This window comes from Podarcis cretensis (genome assembly GCF_951804945.1).
Source record: "Podarcis cretensis genome assembly, chromosome: 10".
Classification (NCBI taxonomy): Eukaryota; Metazoa; Chordata; class Lepidosauria; order Squamata; family Lacertidae; genus Podarcis; species Podarcis cretensis.
Genome location: NC_137179.1, coordinates 23,499,167 through 23,520,522, shown reverse-complemented (window position 1 = coordinate 23,520,522; position 21,356 = coordinate 23,499,167). Strand labels below are relative to the sequence as shown.

At 42.6% G+C, this 21,356-nt stretch overlaps 1 protein-coding gene and 1 long non-coding RNA gene across 3 annotated transcripts in view; one reads left to right on the top strand and one right to left on the bottom strand.

The window, feature by feature from the left end:
* TRIM24 (tripartite motif containing 24) overlaps positions 1–15,503 on the bottom strand; it is a 42,070-nt gene extending 26,567 nt beyond the window's left edge. Inside the window, exons 1-3 of one of the 2 annotated variants that reach the window (XM_079992296.1) lie at positions 15,064–15,503; positions 784–902; positions 96–243 (exon numbers count right to left, since the gene is read on the bottom strand). In XM_079992296.1, coding sequence (XP_079848422.1) covers positions 96–243; positions 784–902; positions 15,064–15,445 — 649 coding nt within the window. In that variant the 5' untranslated portion in view covers positions 15,446–15,503. The remainder of the gene's footprint in view (positions 1–95; positions 244–783; positions 903–15,063) is intronic. The other variant, XM_079992295.1, reaches the window with a different exon arrangement.
* LOC307225314 overlaps positions 1–20,900 on the top strand; it is a 79,748-nt gene extending 58,848 nt beyond the window's left edge. Inside the window, exon 2 of the long non-coding RNA XR_013842864.1 lies at positions 19,662–20,900. This is a non-coding gene — a long non-coding RNA (uncharacterized lncRNA). The remainder of the gene's footprint in view (positions 1–19,661) is intronic.
* Positions 20,901–21,356: the final 456 nt, after the last annotated feature.

Here is a 21,356-nt window from a genome sequence, read left to right as displayed (position 1 = left end):
TACTGAAATAATGAAAACGAACAAAACTATACATAGAAGAGAATGTGTAAAAAATGCATTAGATAGAACTGAGCATTAAGTAAAAGAACTTTTACCTGGAGATACTTCCTCTTTCTGTCTGACTGTATGATCCTTCGTGAATTTCACCCTTTGATGAGCTCGTATGCAGGTCTTACATAACCATTCAACACACTCCACACAAAAACCATTGGCTTCTGCATTGTCTTCACAGCTTGTACAAACCTGGTTTAAGTAGAAATAAAAAGTATGCCTATTGAAACAAATCAGCATATTTGCTTTCAGTGGTATTACTAGTAGGAATGGAAATCAGGTGAGGAACAGAAATCAGATTTCTCACCTACACATATACTTATTTTGTAGGCTTCTGTAACACTGCAATGCTAAAAACCACTGACTTTTGGCTGGAATGTAGCCTACTCTACCTTTTGCCTCTGATCCTGCCTACCACTAGAAGGTTATTCATGAGTGAATGTAGATACTGGGATGAAGAAAGTTCTCCCCCATTCCAAACCTTGTGCCCTCCCACATTGCAATATTCACTATTACCCTTTGATAACTAGATTCTCTCTGTAAGATGCAAATCTTACACATAAAATGTCAAACACCACAAATATTTTACTCCTTCTCCTATACTTTCATTTCCTAGATGACAACTAGTATTTAAAATATGACGACAATAACATTTTCATTTTAAGTATAAGGCATGCAGAGAAGACTGACGAGTTGACAGCTTAGGGAATTTGAAAAGCACCAGACACTCACCTGATTTGACTTCTCCACCGTACTACTAGGAACCTCAGTAGTATCCTTCACAAATATGTTATCGATGATGTGTCTTTCTGCACATTCCTGGCCACAAATTGGGCAACGAACAACACCAACTAGGGAGAAAGAAAAAAATGACATGAATGAATAAGTTTAGAAATAAAAAACAAACTTACGGTCTGGTATTTTCCCCTTTTTATAACCCCTTTTCAGGTGGATTCTTCATTACATTTATTAATCTACAAGTTGAGTACAATTTCTCTTTTTGTTTTTGTGCAGGCCATTTATATGATGTAGGAAGGCAAATTTTTCAAACAACTTTTATGTTTTAATTCTTCATGCTCCTTGACCAGCTTTATTGTGTTGCAGGTATTGACTCATAAAAGAGAAGCAACAAATAATCACACCAGTCTTCAGTTAAGGGCCAACAGGAATACCTTGAAATTCAGCAAACTAAACTGAATATTAAGGCTGAGGAAAACCGAAAGTGGACTGTTTAAACTTAGCCAATATCTCCATGTCTTATATACTTATTTCTTTCACTTCTGTGAACTAGGAAACATAATATTTTAAAAGCCACAGAAAAACAGAATAGCTGAGAAGTTTCCACAATACTGTATAGTGAAAGAAATGTTTGTTGTGAACTTATGATGAAACCAAGCAATTAACAATTCATACATGTTAAGACCCCATATTTATATCATATTATATCAATATTTTAATATTTATATTATATTTGTCTCCAGAGATGATCCAGAAGATGGCAATAGGTGTTTCCCAACTCCTTGGCTCTTGAGCTATACAGTGCTGCACAGCATTATATTGTCACCTCTATTATTTAACATCTATATGAAGCAGTTGGGAACAGCTGTCAGTATGCTGATGATACCAAACTTTATTCCTCTGTAACATCTGAATCAGGAATGACTGAGAAGGCCCTGGACCAGTACATGGATGTAGCAGTGGGTTGAATGAGGGCTAATAAACTCAGTCTGAATTCCGGCAAGATAGAGGCTCTTTGGATGAGTGATTCTGAAGTCTGGGAAGTTGTTCAGCTAAATTTATTTGCATGTGATTGCACTCTTCTTGAAGGAGCAGGTATATAGTCTAGGCATGTTCCTAGATCCAGCTCTGCCACTGGAGAAACAGGTGTCGTAGGTGACAAGGAGTGCTTTTTACCACCTTTGGCTTGATAAGACATCTCTAGCAGTTCCTGGATTAGTATAGCTTGACCACAGTTGCCCATGCATCGGTAAACATCAAGGTTCGATTACTGCAAGATCCAAGGTTGGCTTATCGGCACACGTGTACTTTGAACATGCACAAAATGACCGTTCCCTGTATACCCTTTTTTAACACAAGTAAAATTTGACGATAAGGTTTGGCAAACAACTACCTCCATGTACAAGAGTTCCAGAAGACAGTTCCAAAACCCATGGCTCTGTGTGCGCAATTCCACAGAAAAAACATGCACAAGGTGCTATTTCAGAAAATTTCAACTTCCAAAGCATCTCAGCCATTTTACTTTTCAGCCAGATTCTAGCCTTACTGTTTGAAAATGTGCGAGCAATGTTTGATGAAAACTCATGAGACAGAGGGATAATGGAATAAGATTTTAAATAACTGGGGCAGAGATTCAGTATACTGCATCACTCCTTGATACACTATCTCTGGAAAAACAGAATTATGCAAAATACAAATCATTAAATTTACATGATATACACAGTGAATGGAATTTTGATTGCCTTGGTGCAAAACTAAATTAATAAAAAGTTCACACACAGCAATTTCACAATTTCTAAACAACTCCATTAAAACTGGCACACTTTTTCCTGCACCTGTGGATACATGGCCAGCTTGTCTTGCAGTTCTTTGTGCAAGGGATCCTCAGACAGCGCCTGGTTCAAGGCGATGTTGGGTTGGCTAGGGAGGCTGAACTTGGCCCTTCATTAGAAAGTGGCCAGGTCCTCATGCTGCTGCCCCTTGTGCCTGAAGAGACCCTCAAGGCTGCAGGTGTCCAGCATGGGGCCAGCCCAGACTGTTGGTGAAGATGGCCTTGTCCACCTCCCTTTTACAAGCCTCAGCCTCTACACATGCAACAATGAGCCAAGACTGTTCTCTGTGTTATGACTAATCTTCCTGATGGGCACCTGCATTCAGATAGTGCCTCTCTTGCTGTGTGTGGTTCCATGTCACTTTAATTAGTTCTTTTAATGCCTCATGTTGTTGAGCGAATTCCTTTCTCAAACTCCCTCTGGCGGGGGAGGCACCATGTTATCTTCAGCCTATTTAAATCTCGGTTAACATGTGTTCTTCATCTTCTGGAGTTTTAAAAAAGTTCGTAAGGTCTCCTTGTTTGCTTTGTGAAAGACCCACAGGCATCTCCTTATCTCCTCCACTAATTTGAGAGCTAGTAGCAGGTGGAAAATTCTTCTCATGGCTAGATTTTACAGGCAGCTCCCAGCATTTCAGGGAATGATGAAATTTACATTTAGTAATATATATTGTAGTAGGTAAGGGTAGCCAAAATGGTGCCCTACAAAAATTGCTAGCTTCCAACTCTTATCAGCGCCAGCCAACAAATTTTAACCAAGTAACATTTAAACCATATGAAGTGCAATAATCTTTCCCCATGATATTTCAGGTCAAATATTTGAGAAGTATTAGGTCAAAAAGATAACTGGCAACTTTTTTAGCTTTGTGTACTACATAAAAGTAAAATGAACGTGTAAAATTATATCCCTAGGATATCAAAGAATTATCCAATATAAACTGAAAAGTTTCTGGTGCTAATTATCCTAATTTATATGAGTATTTTTCTGAAAACCAGCGTCACTAGACAGAACACTCAGAATTCCACAGAATTCTGAATTATGTAGAGGTCAGTGTTTCCTGGCACTTGACTGAATGTGAATCTTCCTTCCGGGAAGTATGCAGTCAGTTATGTAATAAATCTCTGAATCCAGCCCTATGTAAAGGCAATCCTCAATTTGTGTAGGGGTTCCACTCTGGAGCCTCACACGCATCGGTGGAGCATGCTTAAGTCCCCTCTGCCCTGCCCAGTCCCTTTCCATGATGTGTTTTGATGTTTGGGGGCTACTTCCAGGTTAGGCACCTACACCAGGATTTGCCTGTTATTTACTACGTAGCACTTCTTTAGCTGACATTTGTGCAGATTGAAGTTTTTTCTTAAAAATAATACTAAAAGGTAAGAATTTGAGTTTAACTTCTTTTGCTTATCAATATTTCTGGCTAAACCATTTACAATGTTTCTTAACTCAGAATTGCTTTCGAAGGATTGTGTCCTTGAACTTATACTGTTTATTTGCATCAGTCATAACCTGGCTCCACTGCATCTCTTGATTATATTATCTACTGAATGTTAATATCAGAATGAGACAAATGTAACAACATCCATAACAAACATTTGCATTTCTGCCAGGCAATATTGCTTGTCAATTCACCCATTGTTTTCAAACTTACTATTTCTTGTCTGATGATTTGTTTAAAAGGTAGCCCAACCAAATACCACTAATTATATGACATGCTATCGGTTTTCATTTTATTTATAGACATCATGGATGTATTTCTGCATACGCAGAAGAATCTCTGCCCTGTGGGCCAATATGGCCAGTGAAGCCATTTTCTGCAAAAAGTGCCATTTACCTATCAGCTGAATACTGATCTCAGCTAATAGGTGGGAAGACAGGATTTAATTCTGCATTGGCTGCATGCGCTCCCAGTAGGGAACACAACTGTGCAGCCAAGACAGCAGAATTTAAATCTTCACTCATCAGTCCCTTTCAAGTGGGACCCTTTGTAGGTTTCCCCCTGTTACTTTTAAGTCTCCAGTCTTGCTCTAACTTTAAAGGGGGTGGGGGAAGCTCACAAAGGCTTTTGTAAGACTTCACTCCTCCCTTTAACACAGGAGTAAAAGGGACTTTGACAGGTAGGTGGCTACAGCCACCTACCTATCAATCGTATGACATCTTAACGACATGTGATTGATAAGGTTCTGGCCTGTGGAGAGAAAAATGTTTCCTATCCCTGACACACATGGGTGTCCTTCTGAATATACCTTTAACTGGTTTTTGCAGTGCCATTCAATGGTGCAAGGTGCCATTTACCAGAGACTGACATACTGAAATATATTATCATATAATATATTTAATGTTAATGGCTTCTTTTTTATATGTATGAATATAGTTTTATTTTTCAAGCTGTGTTTTAGTCACCAAAACTGTTATTAAGTGTTAGAGCTATTAGAAGCACAAGATAGCCTATTACTGAATTTACTTGTATCAAACCTTAACATGCCAATTGTATTTTTTGACTTGTCCTATAACATGCATATGTTCTAATGGAATAATAAAATATGATTTAACTACTGAGTTTCCTTATACCAAACCTTTACACAACAATTACTGGTGCTATCACCTTAGAATGCTTTAACTTTAACTATAAAACATGTTTTACTTTTTAACTTGATACTTGCAAGTGACAAGTAGGCTTGTGCTTATATATTTTCACTGTGGTACTTTACTAAACAATAAGTTTCCCTATATGTCAACAGTGCTGACCTGCTAACCAATAAGAAAGAGTTTTTCAATGCATTAAAATGAATATTCTCCTATTTTAAATGAAAATTCTCTAATATAATCAACTACTTTTATCTACCATAACTATGTTATGAGTGAAGAAAGGCAGATGGAATTAAAATCATTCCTTAACAATTTAATCAAAGAACAACATAAGTAATAGGTTTCGGCTGTTTGTGCATTGCAACAGATAGCACAGACCAAGATGCATATGCTACAGGAAGAACCTGGTTTCCTGCTCTTCACCAAGCAATGATTTCTTGCATGGCTCAGGTGAGCTTACTGGCATAATTATGAGCTATGTGCATATAAACCATTCAATTTCTAACAGATAAATGAGTAAACTAACTTGGAATGTACTGATTGCATTGGTGTTGTTATGTCAAGAACCTCTAGCCAGCAGCCCCAAAGCTAGTCCACCAAGCATTCCTATTTGATCTGTAAGACTGTTTTGGTTAAGGAACAGAATTATAGCCATGCAGATCAATCTCTTCCATTCCTTCATTGCATTTTAGTTCAGCAGAGCATTAAAGTTGTGGATGAAATTTTCTAACTGTTCTTAAAATTCTGTCACACAGATCTCAATTGAGTCAGCATGATAGCACCACATGCTGAATAGCAGTGATTGTTGTTGCTGACATCAATCTGTCAATGAAGTGTGCCTCTCGGGGTGAAGTCAAACCGGTGAAGAATCACAGCAACTGCTGTGGCTTCAGAGACTGTTAACTCGTAACTGCTGCTTTCCACATTTGGCATTACACTGGTACCTCTGGTTACAAACTCAATTCATTCCAGAGGTCCGTTCTTAACCTGAAACCGCTCTTAACCTCAAGTACCACTTTAGCCAATGGGGCTGCCCGCTGCCGCCGCGCCACCAGCACACGATTTCTGTTCTCATCCTGGGGCAAAGTTCTTAACCCGAGGTACTACTTCCGGGTTAGTGGAGTCTGTAACTCGAAGTGTTTGTAACCCAAGGTGTTTGTAACCTGAGGTACCACTGCACTTGGCTACAGGAGTCGTACAAGACACATCTAACCATATTAGGGACTGCACTCAAGATTTATGTAGGGTTTACTCCTTAGCCTTTTCTTCTCCTGAAGATGTCCCACAAGACACAGTACGGAATTTTCCTCAGGGCTTACTCCCGAAGTCTTTCTTGCGAATGAGTATATCCACAGGACAGCGGAAGTATAGGATCAGCTTTTCTTCTCCTAGGGCTACTTTCCCAGGTTGATGGGCCCCAGCAGCAACCACCTTCTTGACCGTTGGTCACACTACAGTGGTACTTCAGTTTTTGAACAGCTTACTTCCTGAACTCGGAACCCGAATGCTGCAAACCTGGATGTAGGTGCTCCTGAGCTTCAGTTTTCACTGTTGCGGAGTTGAGTCCCCCCCCCCCCACATCATAATTAAGGCTTTCCCCATCCCGTTTTTACCCTTAAGCAGCAAATTTAAGTTGTCCCTCCCATCGTACTTAAAGCCTTCTGTTTCTGATTGCAGTGTTCTGACGTGATATTTGGTGCTTTTGTTTTTGCTGCCATTTCATTTTTGTGTCTGTGGCTTGTTTTTCATTTTATGATTGATTGATTGATTGATTGATTGATTGACTGTGTGACTGCAGAAATGGATAAAAGCCATCTATCCAAACAATGACTATCATCAGTGCAGGTAAGAAAAAAAATCATTTTAATTTTTATCATCTACGATACTGTTTTATTAGGGACGCGGGTGGCACTGTGGTCTAAACCAGACCCTAGGGCTTGCTGATCAGAAGGCTGGCAGTTCGAATCCCTGTGACGGGGTGAGCTCCCGTTGCTCAGTCCCTGCTCCTGCCAACCTAGCAGTTCGAAAATACTTCAAAGTGCAAGTAGATAAATAGGTACCGCTCCGGCAGGAAGGTAAACGGCGTTTCTGTGTGCTGCTCTGGTTCGCCAGAAGCAGCTTAGTCATGCTGGTCACATGACCCAGAAGCTGTACGCCGCTCCCTCGGCCAATAAAGCGAGATGAGCACCGCAACCCCAGAGTCGTCTGCGACTAGACCTAACAGTCAGGGGTCCCTTTACCATTTTTAACTTGATTATTGCTTTCATTTTATGGACCAATGGTCTCATTAGATAGTAAAATTCATGTTAAATTGCTGTTTTAGGGGTTGTTTTTAAAAGTCTGGAAGGGATTTATCCGTTTTGCATTATTTTCTATGGGAAAGTGTGCCTTGGTTTTGGAATGGATTAAGTTTGAGAACCAAGGTACCACTCTATTGGTTCTGCCCACTCAATCTGTCACGGCCTGTCTTCACATGCAGGGGAAGTTCCTAACTTGCTGAGGGTTTGAGACCCAATGGCTACCCTCACCTGGTTTAGCAAACCAGTCAAAGCCATTTTCTGTGATGTGGCCACTGTCACATGCTGACCGCTTCTAGGAGCCACAGGTGAGAGCTGAGAGCAGCGTAGAGACCAAAGGTGGACAAACTACCCCAGGATGAGTACAACGTGTCTCCCACCAGAGGCAGTACTCCTCCCCTAACACCTCACACACCCTAATAACAGTGTTGGGGGCTATGGATTTGTGAAGTTCTTGAAAGTACACAGGAATACACTGAAGCTAAGAGGCAAATAACAAAATAGTCCATGAGGAAATCCCTGCACAAAATATGTAGTTTAAAGTAAAAAGTCTAAATGCTGACATAGGGTTACATATATAAAGAATACAATATACTGTACAGGCATCCCATGCAATCTTCTTATATCTTGGGCTGGAAAGTATGAAACACTGCTACGTGCACGTGTCATCAAGATCAATGAGGCAAACACTAGGGACTCATTCATAGTTGTTTAATGTGGATAGTAAGCATCTTGTACTTCCATTAATTACACTGGGCAACAATTTTTGACTTTTTGAATGTTGTCTAGATTTCTACAATTGATTTAGGGTATGTTTGCACTGCTGAATCAGGAAATGGCATCCGTTTCTCTCCATAAGGTCAGGTTTTTGTGCTATGTTAATTTGAAAAAAATCTGATCTTGTGACAAAATCGATTACATTTTTGTGGCATTATTGAGGCATCTAATCATAAGCCTGCATTTTTATCAAGCTTATATTTTGATCAGGGCCTGTATCTTAAAATGAGCTTAAAGATTTTCAAATGTTCATGCCAGGCAGAAGAGCAGCTGCCTAAGAACCTTGGCAATGTTTTTCCTCCTAGACAAGGGGGCCCCCTGATTTATAGCAGAAAACAATTCTCAAAGTCAAAGGGAATTACAGGCTGACAGCCAAGGTTACACTGACCCTACATATTACAGAAGATAAAAAAGAGATAAACATAATTAAGAGTGGGTAAATAGTAAAATAAAACCATGTGCCTCCCATTAAACTTGAGCCATATTTTCCTAAGGTTCAAAGGTCAAGAGCAATGGAAAAGCATCTAGCTGGCAGAAAGGAAGAGAGTATTTTGGGAAGTCTTTTTCTAAAGTTGTTTCTTTCTTAAACTGAGATCCTTTTAAGATTTCTTTTCCTTTTAAAAGGTTATTTATGTTATGTATTAAATATATTGGCTTAAATGTAATTATGCAAAGGAATTAGAAGCTAAGAAATGTTAAATCCTTATGCTAGATTCTTATTTCATATAGTTGGGGGAGATCACAGGGGCCATCAGCCACCAGCCCGGCCCCCCCTGCCGGGCGGGGGACATCATTAGAGCATACATATGGTTGTCAAGCTTTTGTTTAGAGACCTCCAAAGGAAGGAGATCTTTCAATGATGATCCTTGACATCTGTTTAAGATAAAAATTTAAGATTAACCATTTGTTTTGGAGGGCAATAGGGTGAGGTGAGCTGGTAATTAAGGTTCCTTGTTGAGACACATGTAAGATATATTACTACTTATTTGTCATTTATAGATAGAAGAATATATAGCTTTTTGTTTCCCATAAAAGGACAAGAGGAAATGGGTGTATCTTTTGTGATTGGTTCTAGCAACCAGCCAATGGGAATTTCAACCAGGCTGATTGGACAGAGGCAGCCACAGGAGGAGCAAGGGGGCTGGATTAAGGAAATATAAGTGCTGGCCAGAATGGCAGGAGGCCAGGCCAGAGCTTGGTAACCATATACCACTGTGCCTCATATTTATTTGTCTGACAAATAAATTATTATTTTAATTTCTCTATTGCTGCGTTGAATATTTCATTTCAGCTAAGCGTTAACCACAAGCAGGGTGCTGCATTATCAGCTGATTTTTGTCAACACATATCATCCTAAATATGTTTTTAAGAGAAAAAAATGTTTTTCCAACAACATATATTGATTACCTGATAGAAACATTGATTACTGTAAACTGAATGGTGGGCATTGATCAAGGAAAGTACACGTAAATTGCATGTTGCTTCACCATTTTTCAAACTTCAGGGCTTGAACTTCCGTTTCTTGGAACTCCTGGAATGCTCAGCGGCAGGGAGGTCTCTCTTCAGAGTCCAACAGTAGTCAGCCATCATGACTGCGTCCCAGCGACCCTGATACCTGGTCTCCATCTCTTTTATGTCCTGATGGAATCTCTCCCCCTGCTCGTCACTCATTGAACCCAGGTTCTCAGGAAACCGGTCCATATGTGAAAATAGGTAGTGCATCCTGACGCTCATGTTGCAGCCCAGGTTTCTGAAAGCAGTCAGCATGTTGTTGACAAGTTCTGCGTAGTTTCTGGCCTTATTGTTGCCAAGAAAGTTCTTCACTACCAGAACAAATGCCTTCCACGCTTCCAGTTCCACTTCGTTCATTGTGTTTCCGAACTCTGGATCTCTGATGAGCTGACGGATCTGAGGACCATCAAAGATGCCAGCTTTCAACTTCTCCATGGTCAATCCTGGAAAAGCCTGGCACAAGTAAGTGAAGCAGTCACCATCCTTGTCCAGAGCCTAGGTGAACTGCTTGATTAAGCTGAGCTTGATGTGCAGTGGTGGGAAGAGTATTCTGTCTCTGTCCACCAGAGGGTCGTTGATGACATTCCTTTCTTTGCAAGGCACCAATTCCTCCCGCACAGGCCAGTCCTTCTTTGTGTAATGCTGAGCACGGTCCCTACTATCCCACATGCACAGAAAACATGGGTACTTGGTGAAGCCAGACTGTTGTCCCAACAAAAAGTTCACCATCTTCAGGTCAACACAAATAAACCACTTATGCTGATCATAACCAATTTTCTCCAGCACATACTTCACCGCTTCATAGTTCTCCTTCAGTGTAGTCGAGTGAGCCAGGGGTATAGAGGCAATCTGGTTGCCGTTGTGTAGCAGAACACATTTCAGTGATCGCTTGCTGCTGTCAATGAACAGTCTCCAATCTTTGGGTTCGTACTGTGGCCCTCCAAGCTTGAGCAGAAGCTGCACAATATCTGCACAGTACACCAAGTCCTTCTCTTCCGAGAAAAAACAGAGGTACTCTTGATGCCTGTTGCGGAAGAAGCTGATGCAAGCACTGTTTCCTATACACTTCGTGGGGCGGCTGCCCCATTAACTTAGTTTTGATCCCCCAACTTTATGCTTTGCCGCACCAATTTATGGAAGATTTCGAGGTTTTATGACTTCAAACTGATCCCTTTTCGACATAATCACCCAGAACTATTGGACCTAAATACTTCTTGTCATTAAAATAATCATTTCCAATCAAAACAATTATTCGACATGGCATTTTACCCCCACCAACTTCTAAAATGCTCCACACAAGCGTACATGTGAACAAAAACGTAAAAAAATTACATGTGGCCATAGCTCAAAAACTTGACCTGATTGTGCAAAACCAATGTGATTTTTGGATTCAGCGCATCAGATTCATCCTAAATCAACTGAAAAAACACAGACAACAAATTTGTTGTTGACCAGTGTTATCTGTTGTCTATATGATGTTCTCCTAATCACTGCCTTCTCACACTTTCCCCTCCCCTAATCCAGATTTTTCTCATACCTTTTCCTTTTCAGCATATCCCTGGCATTTCTGAAACTGTGGTTTTATTATTGATAAGTGTTATAAGCAACCCCGAGCCGAATTTGCACTGAAAGATGCCCTAAAATATTTTAAATAAATAGTAACCTCTAGTCTCACTTTACAAACAATTTTCTCAGCTGTACAATACAGATGTGTAACTGCAATTTCCTCGCATTCTTTTTCTATCCAAGTCTCTTCTTGCATACCCTGTTCTTGTACATTTTAGATTGTATGCTTCTTGGAGGAGAAGAACCTGTACAATTTTTGTTCACTGACTTCTGTAAACTCTTGAGCCATGTATAGTGATGTCAGGATAGTAACAATAGTAAAAAATGAAAAAAGTAGCTGCAGAAGATTGAAAGTCACAAAAATGGAATGCTAAAAGAGCTATTGCAGAATGAATTATGTTCATTAAAATAACATGTGACCAAAGTATGTAAAAGCCACAACACATTTTAGAATAGGGGTGGCGGGTCCCAGCCCACAAACTGAATTAGTCTCACCTGGCCTCCTCTTGGGACTGCCATTTCAGTCAACACACACCTACCTGCCCTACACCTGGCATTACAGTGGTACCTCTGGTTACGTACTTAATTTGTTCCGGAGGTCTGTTCTTACCCTGAAACTGTTCTTAACCTGAAGCACCACTTTAGCTAATGGGGCCTCCTGCTGCCGCCGCCGCTGCACAATTTCTGTTCTCATCCTGAAGCAAAGTTCTTAACCTGAGGTATTATTTCAGGGTTAGCGGAGTCTGTAACCTGAAGCGTATGTAACCTGAAGCATATGTAACCCAAGGTACGACTGTATATCAGCGTCACACAGCAAAGTCAAAAACGCAGAGTCTTCACAGTAAATGAATAAAACTTTACGGAGGCAATCATACTTCTTTACAAACACATAATGGAGAAGAGCAAAGTAAAACAGAAGAAGATTAGACAAGGCTAGAGAGCACACTGAGCCCATTGTATTTATCTTTCCTGGCTCTGAGTGTCTTCCTGTAATTCAGGGGTCAGCAAACTTTTTCAGCAGGGGGCCAGTCCACTGTCCCTCAAACCTTGTGCAGGTCCGGAATATATTTTTAGGGGGAAATGAATGAATTCCTATGCCCCACAAATAACCCAGAGATGCATTTTAAATAAAAGGACACATTCTACTAATGTAAAAACACGCTGATTCCCAGACTGTCCACGGCCGGATTTAGAAGGTGATTGGGCCGGATCCGGCCTCCGGGCCTTAGTTTGCCTACCGGTGCTGTAACTGATACAATATTTGTACAAGGAATGAGTCATCTATTCTAGAGGATGAGTCAGAGTGAGTCAGCACTTTTCAGCATTTTCCAACACTTTCTACACTTTACTGCTTCTGCTCTCAAAGACCTTTGTCACATGACAATCAGGTGTGGGGTATGTAAAACTTGTCAGTGAAAGAGGGCTTATGATCAGCTGATTGTTGGATCTCCAAAAGTCCTTTTCAAAACACTGTTCAAGTCCAACCCCCTATAATGAAGAAATCTCAATTAAAGCATCAGTGGCAGATGGCCCACCAACCTCTGCTTTACAATCTCCACACCTCACTCACAGGTTCTCCTTGAATTCCAGCAGAAATAAGCTATGGCTGTCTCTCTGCCTTTCTAGTCTGCACCTTTTGCACCCAGCTTCTAGCTAACAGCACTCAAACTTTATTCTGGCCTTTTGTCTTTCTAACTAACAGACAGTTGAGGGAGGAAGGCCCACTCATTTGTCATCTAGCACAGAACCACTTGTTTTGCTCCCCTACTCACTCATACCAAAAGGCCATAACCAGGCAGGTCTGGCTATTACAATAGTTGAATCTACACTGGATCTAGGAATTAGAAGGGGGGCTCAGGTATACACCCTAGCAGCCCCCAAACTCATAACACGGATAGGAACTTTTAGAACAAAAATTCCAAACTGGTATACAGTATTTGTGGTCTGGGAAGTGGAACAATGGAAAAAAGAGCTTTCACTCCTTACCATGCAATATAATAATTTTGCTATGGACGAAAAATTATTGGACAGGTCAAAAGCTGAATTACCTTTACAACAGACATAAGAGAGTAAAAAACATGTCACTGGAATAATTGTATATAGTTCTTAAAGTAAGAAAAAGGCATATTATGCTTGAAATTATGTAATGTATGGGAAATCCTGACAATATAGGAGGCTCATGGAATTTTTTTAAAAGAGAGATAAATATATAACCTGCATAGATGACTATTCTCAAACACACTCATCACTAATACAAGCCATCTCCCTCAAGCACACAACATACTTACTATGAGCCAAGGGTTAGTGACAAGTGTTAGCTACATCTGTCATCCAGACAAAATATGCACACAAATAGCTCTTTTTTCAGCAAAAAATGCACTTTCTGAAGGAACTGAACTCCAGAGAGGGTCAAGAAACTCTCCTTCCAAAAAACAAAAACAAAAAAACAACTACCAAGAAAAGCCTTAGCCTGCTGTACCTTACTGAAGTACAAAGAAATAACAAATTGTTACTACCCTCAAAACAAAAAAAATTCCTTCCAGTAGCACCTTAAAGACCAACTAAGTTAGTTCTTGGTATGAGCTTTCGTGATACGAAAGAATACTTCAGATACGAAGAATACTTCAGAATTCTTCAGATACTTCTTCAGGTATCTGAAGAAGTGTGCATGCACACGAAAGCTCATACCAAGAACTAACTTAGTTGGTCTTTAAGGTGCTACTGGAAGGAATTTTTTTTGTTTTGACTATGGCAGACCAACACGGCTACCTATCTGTAACTGTTAGTACCCTGTCATCTTTGTTGAGCAAAATGAGGACTGATGCTACAGCTCTAAAGCTTTACTTTTGAAGTGCTTATCAGCCCCAACATCTTCAGTAGAGGAACGAAATAGAGTAGACAGTTGCCTTTTGGACTATGCTGTTAAGCACAAATATCTGCTTCAGCAAGGATAATAAGGAGCCCAGCCCCTGAATGGGGAGTTCTTGGCTCGCATCTATGCTAGCACAGGATGCAGTGTATAAACAATGGGAAGTTGCAGCCCATTATGGTTTCCCTTCCCGAAGGTGGCGTTTTACATCGGATCTCGGCGCCCCACGTTTAAAATCCCACAAGTTTCCTGCACAGCAGCATAAATCCCAGAGCTCTGTGGAGAGGCAGAGAGCCTGCGTCTTCATAGCTCTTGCCTCCACAACCTGAAAATGACCACATCCCTCCCCCCCACCATTGTTTGCTTTTCGCATGCCAGCTCCCGGGATACTGTGTCCTTCGCACGCCTGCTTGCCTACAAGTCTCTCGACGGCTGCCTCTCAGCCTCTGCATATTTACGCACCCGACGAAGCAGGCTCCCGACTTGACTAGCACAGCTCACGCCGCTACGGAACCAGGCTCAACTTGAGGTAAGACTCGGCCCAGGAGCCCATTTTGTAAGCCCCCGGGGACTCCTCTTATGTGGAGAAGAATGCTCCCCCCCTCCCCCTGGAGTTGGGGGGAAAGGATTTCCATGACAAAGAGCGCTATTCCAACCTCAGCGCCACTTTTCGCCAACTGAACCCTGCCTCGGTTTGTCTTTTCTTCCGGTATCAAGTGCCGAGAGGAATCGCGGCAACCGCCCTCTCCCGCCCGCCTTGCTCTGAGGTAACTACGAGCTCTCCTCCTCCTCCTCACCCCCAGTCGCGACACGGCCGCCGCGCGGGCTTCCTTACCCGGGTTGCAGTGCAGCGGCGAGGGCGGCGTGGCGACGGGCGACGAAGGGGCCGGGGAAGGCTGAAGCAAAGGCGGCGGCGGAGGCAGCGGCGGGTCTTTGGGGCCGCCGGCTCCCGGCGAAGGCGCGGCGGGAGGCGGCAGCATGAGGTAGCGATGCGGCGGGGGTAGGCAGCGCACGCAGAACGAGTGGAGGCACGGCAGCAGCTTGGGCCGCCGGCTCTGGATGTTCTGGCCGCACACCCCGCAAGTGTCCAACAGGTTGAGCCGCGACTCTCCGTCGGCCCGGTCCGCGGGGCCTTGCCGGCTTTCAGCCTCGTTTTCCCCACCCATGGCGACAGGACCGGCCGGGGTGGGCCCTGCTCCCGCCATAGCCCCGTCCATTGTTCGGCGGCGGCGGCGGCGGCGGCGGCCACTTCAGGCGCGAAACGGCCGCTTCTGCTCTCACCCCCCCCCCGCCTTCTTACAAGCGGAACGCCCGCCCCTCAAGCCGCTGGGAGCAGCGACGTCGGTTGCTCCTTGACCGAACCCGGAGAGGAGGTCGCCAGCGCGCACAGCCGCGCGCGGGCAACGGCTACCGATGCCCCGCCCCCTTCACGCCCCCTCCGGTGACAGGACCGCCGCTTCACGCCACGCCCCCTCTATCGACCCCTTCTAAGCTCCGCCCCCTTCTCCTCGGGATTCTCGCCGTAGCCGCCTCAGGGTGTCATTTCCCTCCTCAGGTGCCTGGCGACAGTTTGGATTCCAACTGCTATTACGTTTGTATAAACGGTGGGATTGGCAGGCTGTTCTGGGCTTGGCCGAATTCGGGGCGGGGGGTTCATTTCGGGCCAAGGGAGAGAAATAGCAGGCTGGCGGCTTAAAGAGGACGAAAGACGCCTAGAGGAGGAAGACGGGGACGGCTTGTGGTAGGTGGTTGTGGGTCAATTTGGTTTGCTCCTAGGAACCAGCGATGGGGCTGAGTAAAGTACTAGCGAAGTGAGGCTGTTTCCACGACCCCCTCCGCCCTAGTGCTTTGCAAGCCCCTCAGAAAGAGCAGGTAAGCACCATCGAAGCAAATGGTCGGGTGGGGGGAGAGTGAAGGTATTAACTTTTTCCTTTCTGGAGCTACACCCCTGAGGGATACTGAGCTCCCTCCAAGGAGTTCTGCAGGGCAACTGGTGAAAGGAGAGCCCTGGTGACCAGCCTCCTCCCCAGGTCTGCAAACTGGCCAGCACTTCAATGCCAACTCCACCAGATGCGACGCTTAAGAAAAACCAGGATCTTCTCTCCTCACACCCCACCCTTGAGAAGACTAAACCCAGAAATGGTCCACGGGAAAACCGGAACATGTCCTGAACTGAGCTTCCTTGAATTAGAAGGAATATCTGCTGTGATCTCCCATTAAGAAGTCAGTGAGCAAAGTGGCTCCTGAACCAGGAGAGCGATGGGAGGAGATGCCAAAGACCACCCACCCTTGTTTTTCTCCAGAGGACAGCTTGCCTCCTCAAGAAAGAGCAGCTTTTCCAGCAGAGCTGATGGAACAAGCCGGACTTCTCATCTTCCACTGAGGCATGCTACTGGGAAAAGTGCACAATTCGTAGGAAGTTAGTTGGAATAGTAGGAATGAGTGTTTGTTTGGCTGTACCATGATTGAGTGGTTGGTGGCCGCTCCTATAATGTTTTGCTTTCTGTTTACATGGGTATGGAGGATTATTACTTGCTGTGTGAGTTGATCGTTTGAACTGTCTGCCGAAAGGCCAAGAAGCAGCAGAGAAAGCAAGAGGCTTCCTTATTCAGAAGTAATAAAAACACATACAGGAATGTAGCCATTTGGACCATACAGACAGACAAACATATGTTCTAACCGGGTTAAGGAGAATACCACATTTATCTGAGAAACAAGTGAAACTTCTGTTACTATGCAGGCCTGCTCTGAAAGAGACTGTATCCACTACCCAATATAACTGCAGTGGAAAGATGGACAGTTGCTGGGACAAACTCCTGGCATCGCAGGGGTGTGCTGGTCTAGCAAAAACACTGTAGCAGACCTGTGTTTAAAGCACTGCCATGGAGCTGTATATAATCCTATTTTTAAAAACCTACTACATTACTGGTACCAGTCTGAATATGTAATTGAAGCTTAACAGACCACAACTCTCCCAGTCCTTAAGTTCATGTCTCTGAGGGCAGTAACACTGCCATTAACAAATTGCAAAAAGCTAGTTTCACAAGGAACAATTTGGTGGAAAGAATCTTGAAGTGAAGGGGTAGCAAGTAAAATCCACTGTTCAGAATCCTGTTTTTATCTTGAACAAGATATTTATAAATAAAAGCATGTATAACCACAGCTCACCTGAAATGCCTAATTTCCCTTTAGGTCAGGTCACCCCCCCAAAAAGGAACAAATCTCTTTGATGCTGAAATACCTGAACATTTTGTTCCCTTTGGAATTGTAAAAGATAAAAGTTGAAATAAATGGAAACTGGTGATCTTGCTGATCATAGGAAACCTGAATTAAGCAGGGAGGAGACATTCATTTACCAATGTGTCTCTGCATTTTGACAAAGACTTTTAATATAATACTAAATGGGCAAAATCATAGTGGTCCATTAACTAGGTATGACAGGGCAGGGGGAGAAATTGTCTCATTTATTTTGTTCGTTTATGAATCACCTCACATGAAACACCTCATAGCTATTAACAATAAAGACCTCAGTAATAACCATTTCAAATGCAATACAGATACACTGGAATAAGAATCTCTGCTTCAAATGCTTGTTGAAAAAAATTATATGGAGGAAATAATTGGGGAGCATACAGCCTTTGCTCAGCTACTTGAAATTGACTAAGTTCATGTCAATTTCATTTTTAATAGTTTTCTATTTTGCAAATACAACAAAAAGGAAATAAAACTCACATTAACAGAAACAGTAATCCTGATTTAAACATACCTATTAATATATGTCCAAATAGTGGAATGTGGGTGTTTATCCATCCAGCCTTGAAGTATAAGTCTCTTAACAACTATATACAGTGGTGCCCTGCAAGACAAATGCCTCGCAAGACGGAAAACTCGCTAGACGAAAGAGTTTTCCGTTTTGGAGGTGCTTCGCAAAACGAATTTCCTATGGGCTTGCTTCGCAAGATGAAAATGTCTTGCGAGTTCCTGCGGGTTTTTTTCCCTTCCCCCCCCCCTTTTTCTAAGCCGCTAAGCCGCTAAAAGCCGCTAAACCGCTAATAGCGCTAATCCGCTAAGCCGTCAATGGGCTTGCTTCGCAAGACGAAAAAACCGCTAGATGAAGAGACTCGCGGAACGGATTCTTTTTGTCTTGCGAGGCACCACTGTAATCTCGACGCCACAGGAATATCATTTAAAAGTGTGAATATCTGCAAGTGTCAAAGGTTTTCCCTAAAGTTAATATGAACAATCATTTATTAACAGAAAGAGAACACTACAGGACATTCTCACGTCATATGCCTCAAAAAGCATATCTGTATTTTGTCGTCAGTATATAACTGAACTAGGCATTTCCCTTCTATCAAGATGCCGGAGAGCCCGTTATAGTCAGAACCTCAATTTCTGTTTAATCAATATTTGCTTTAAATCTGAAGAAACACTAGATACAGATGCTAAAGCAGCTCTCCCATTTATTGAGACAAATGGAACACACCCTATTCCAGTCATCAGTAAAATGCTGAACAACTTGCACCTTTCCAATAAACATTTATAAACAACTTTTGTATTTTAAGTCTAGATGTCTGCAAAGATAAAATGATTTCCTCTAAAAATATAGGTGATGCTGAGATGCTCAAAGCTGATGGTCCATAAATACACTCTAAAAGGTGCAGTAGTGGAAGAGATACTGCCATTCGGCACTAGCTATCCAACTTGAAAATGACAAATAAATTCTCCATCTGATCCTATTAACCAATCTAATGTATAAATCCTGGCCTGCTTCTTCTACAAAAAGGACTACCTCTCTATTTTCAAATCCAGGTTACCCTATAAGGTTGTGAAGGGAGAAATGGCTTCCCCCCTAATTGCTCCCAAGTTACTTTAGAACAGACATAGGCAAACTTGGCCCTCCAGATGTTTTGGGACTACAATTCCCATCATCCCTGACCACTGGTCCTCTTAGCTAGGGATCATGCGAGTTGTAGTCCCAAAACATTTGGAGGGCCGAGTTTGTATGCCTGTTTAGAACTACTTCTTGTTGTTGTTTAGTCATTTGGTCGTGTCCGACTCTTCGTGACCCCATGGACCAGAGCACACCAGGCACTCCTGTCTTCCACTGCCTCCCACAGTTTGGTCAAACTCATGTTAGTAGCTTCGAGAACACTGTCCAACCATCTCGTCCTTTGTCGTCCCCTTCTCCTTGTGCCCTCAATCTTTCCAAGCATCAAGGCCTATTCCAGGGAGTCTTCTCTTCTCATGAGGCGGCCAAAGTATTGGAGCTTCAGCTTCAGGATCTGTCCTTCCAGTGAGCACTCAGGGCTGGTTTCCTCAAGAATGGATAGGTTTGATCTTCTTGCAGTCCATGGGACTCTCAAGAGTCTCCTCCAGCACTATAATTCAAAAGCATCAACTCTTCGGCGATCAGCCTTCTTTATGGTCCAGCTTTCACTTCCATACATCACTACTGGGAAAACCATAGCTTTAACTATACTGACCTTTGTTGGCAAGGTGATGCCAACTTCTAGACTAGTATAAATGTGTAAACAGAAATAATGGAAAAAATTATTGTTTATCTGGATGTTAAATACTAATTAATGTATCAGGGAACGCTGACTGTATAGACCAAAGGCTGTTGACTTGTCAGCTTAACCTGTACTCAAATATGAATGAACTGTGTTCTCAAATAGGAACACTGTGCTTTGTGTGTAATTATAGTTGGCAAGAACTAATGTTAGCCAGAATATCAAAAGTTGAATAGTTTGGTATAGTGCTGCTTATTGCTGAGACATCATATGTCAGGGTGGTTTTTTTAATGGGTGTAGAACATACAGTTTCTCAGTAGTCAGCTAGATTTTATCTTTGTTATGGCAGATGTGCACCTGTTTGTGAATTAACTCTGCTGAGTCTGTAAAGAGCCAAGGTCACAGATCCAAGATATATCTGGACCTCTAAGCTGGAGTTCTTCATTTCTCTTTTATCGCTCTTCAGTTATGAAGTTTTTCACCATCACAGGGGATCCAGTGATGCTGTAACTATGTTCTTAAGCTGTTGAACCTCAGTAAATTATTACTGATGAGCTTTGCTGCCTGCATGTGTTTCTGTTTGGACACAGCACTGAATTTCTTCTCCTACTGCACATGTGTGGGCACTCTGCTGCTTAACTTTTCATGCTTAACCTGGAAGTGCTTACCCAGGCATGGAGCCAGGTTGGTGACTGGATTTTGTACCAGCCCTGGCATGGTAGTGAAAGGTAAATGACACTTAATATAGCAATAAAAGACATTAAGAATGTTAGTAAGGTGATTCAATGCATATAGGAATACATATATTCATATTTGGAAAGTATTAGTTAGCTTGAACATGGTTATAGCATAAAACTGCATAGATCCAAGATCTATGTTTGATTAGGTTAACGATTAACCATTGTGTGATCTGCTTTTGTTTGTTGTTACTGATCAAAGGTTAGTTTATTGTACTAGTATGACTTGTAGGATGTTCCGATATGGAGATGTTGTCATGGCTGATGTGGAATGGACAATATGGAACTAGTTATGTACTTAGCATGATGTAAGCTGTATGTAAAAGAGTATAAAAGGCTGCATGAAACCTGTGATCAGTACAGTACTTATGGGACTGTCCTTTACTGCAATAAAGTTAATAAAGGGTATTGTCTTGCTGGAATCCTTGGTTGCATTTCTTATTGAATTTCCTACTAGAAATGAACTGGACAGGGTTAATTTAACATAAGCAATTGTGGTCTACTATGTATCACACTAACTTGAAACCCATTGGGTGACCTTGGGTCAGTCTAGCCCTGTCAAACAAAGGGATCATACTTCCGGAGGCGGCGCCATCGGTAATGGCGGATACCCTCTGAAACGGAGGGGGAAGCTCCGCAGAAATCGGGTCCACCGCTACAGCGAAGCGGAGGACCCTCAAAAAACCCACAGGCGGGTGAAGCCTGGGGCCGTGGGGCTCAGCGGGCACGCTTTGCGCCCCCCCGAACTGTCAAAGGAGCCCTGAAAAGAGCTCCGGAGCGGAGCGGGGGTGTAGCGCTGTGCTGGAGCCGATCGCTACTTCTGCGGAGTGAAGCTGCATAGCAGTTACCGGAGAGCGCTGGCCTTTTTCCTGTGAAAC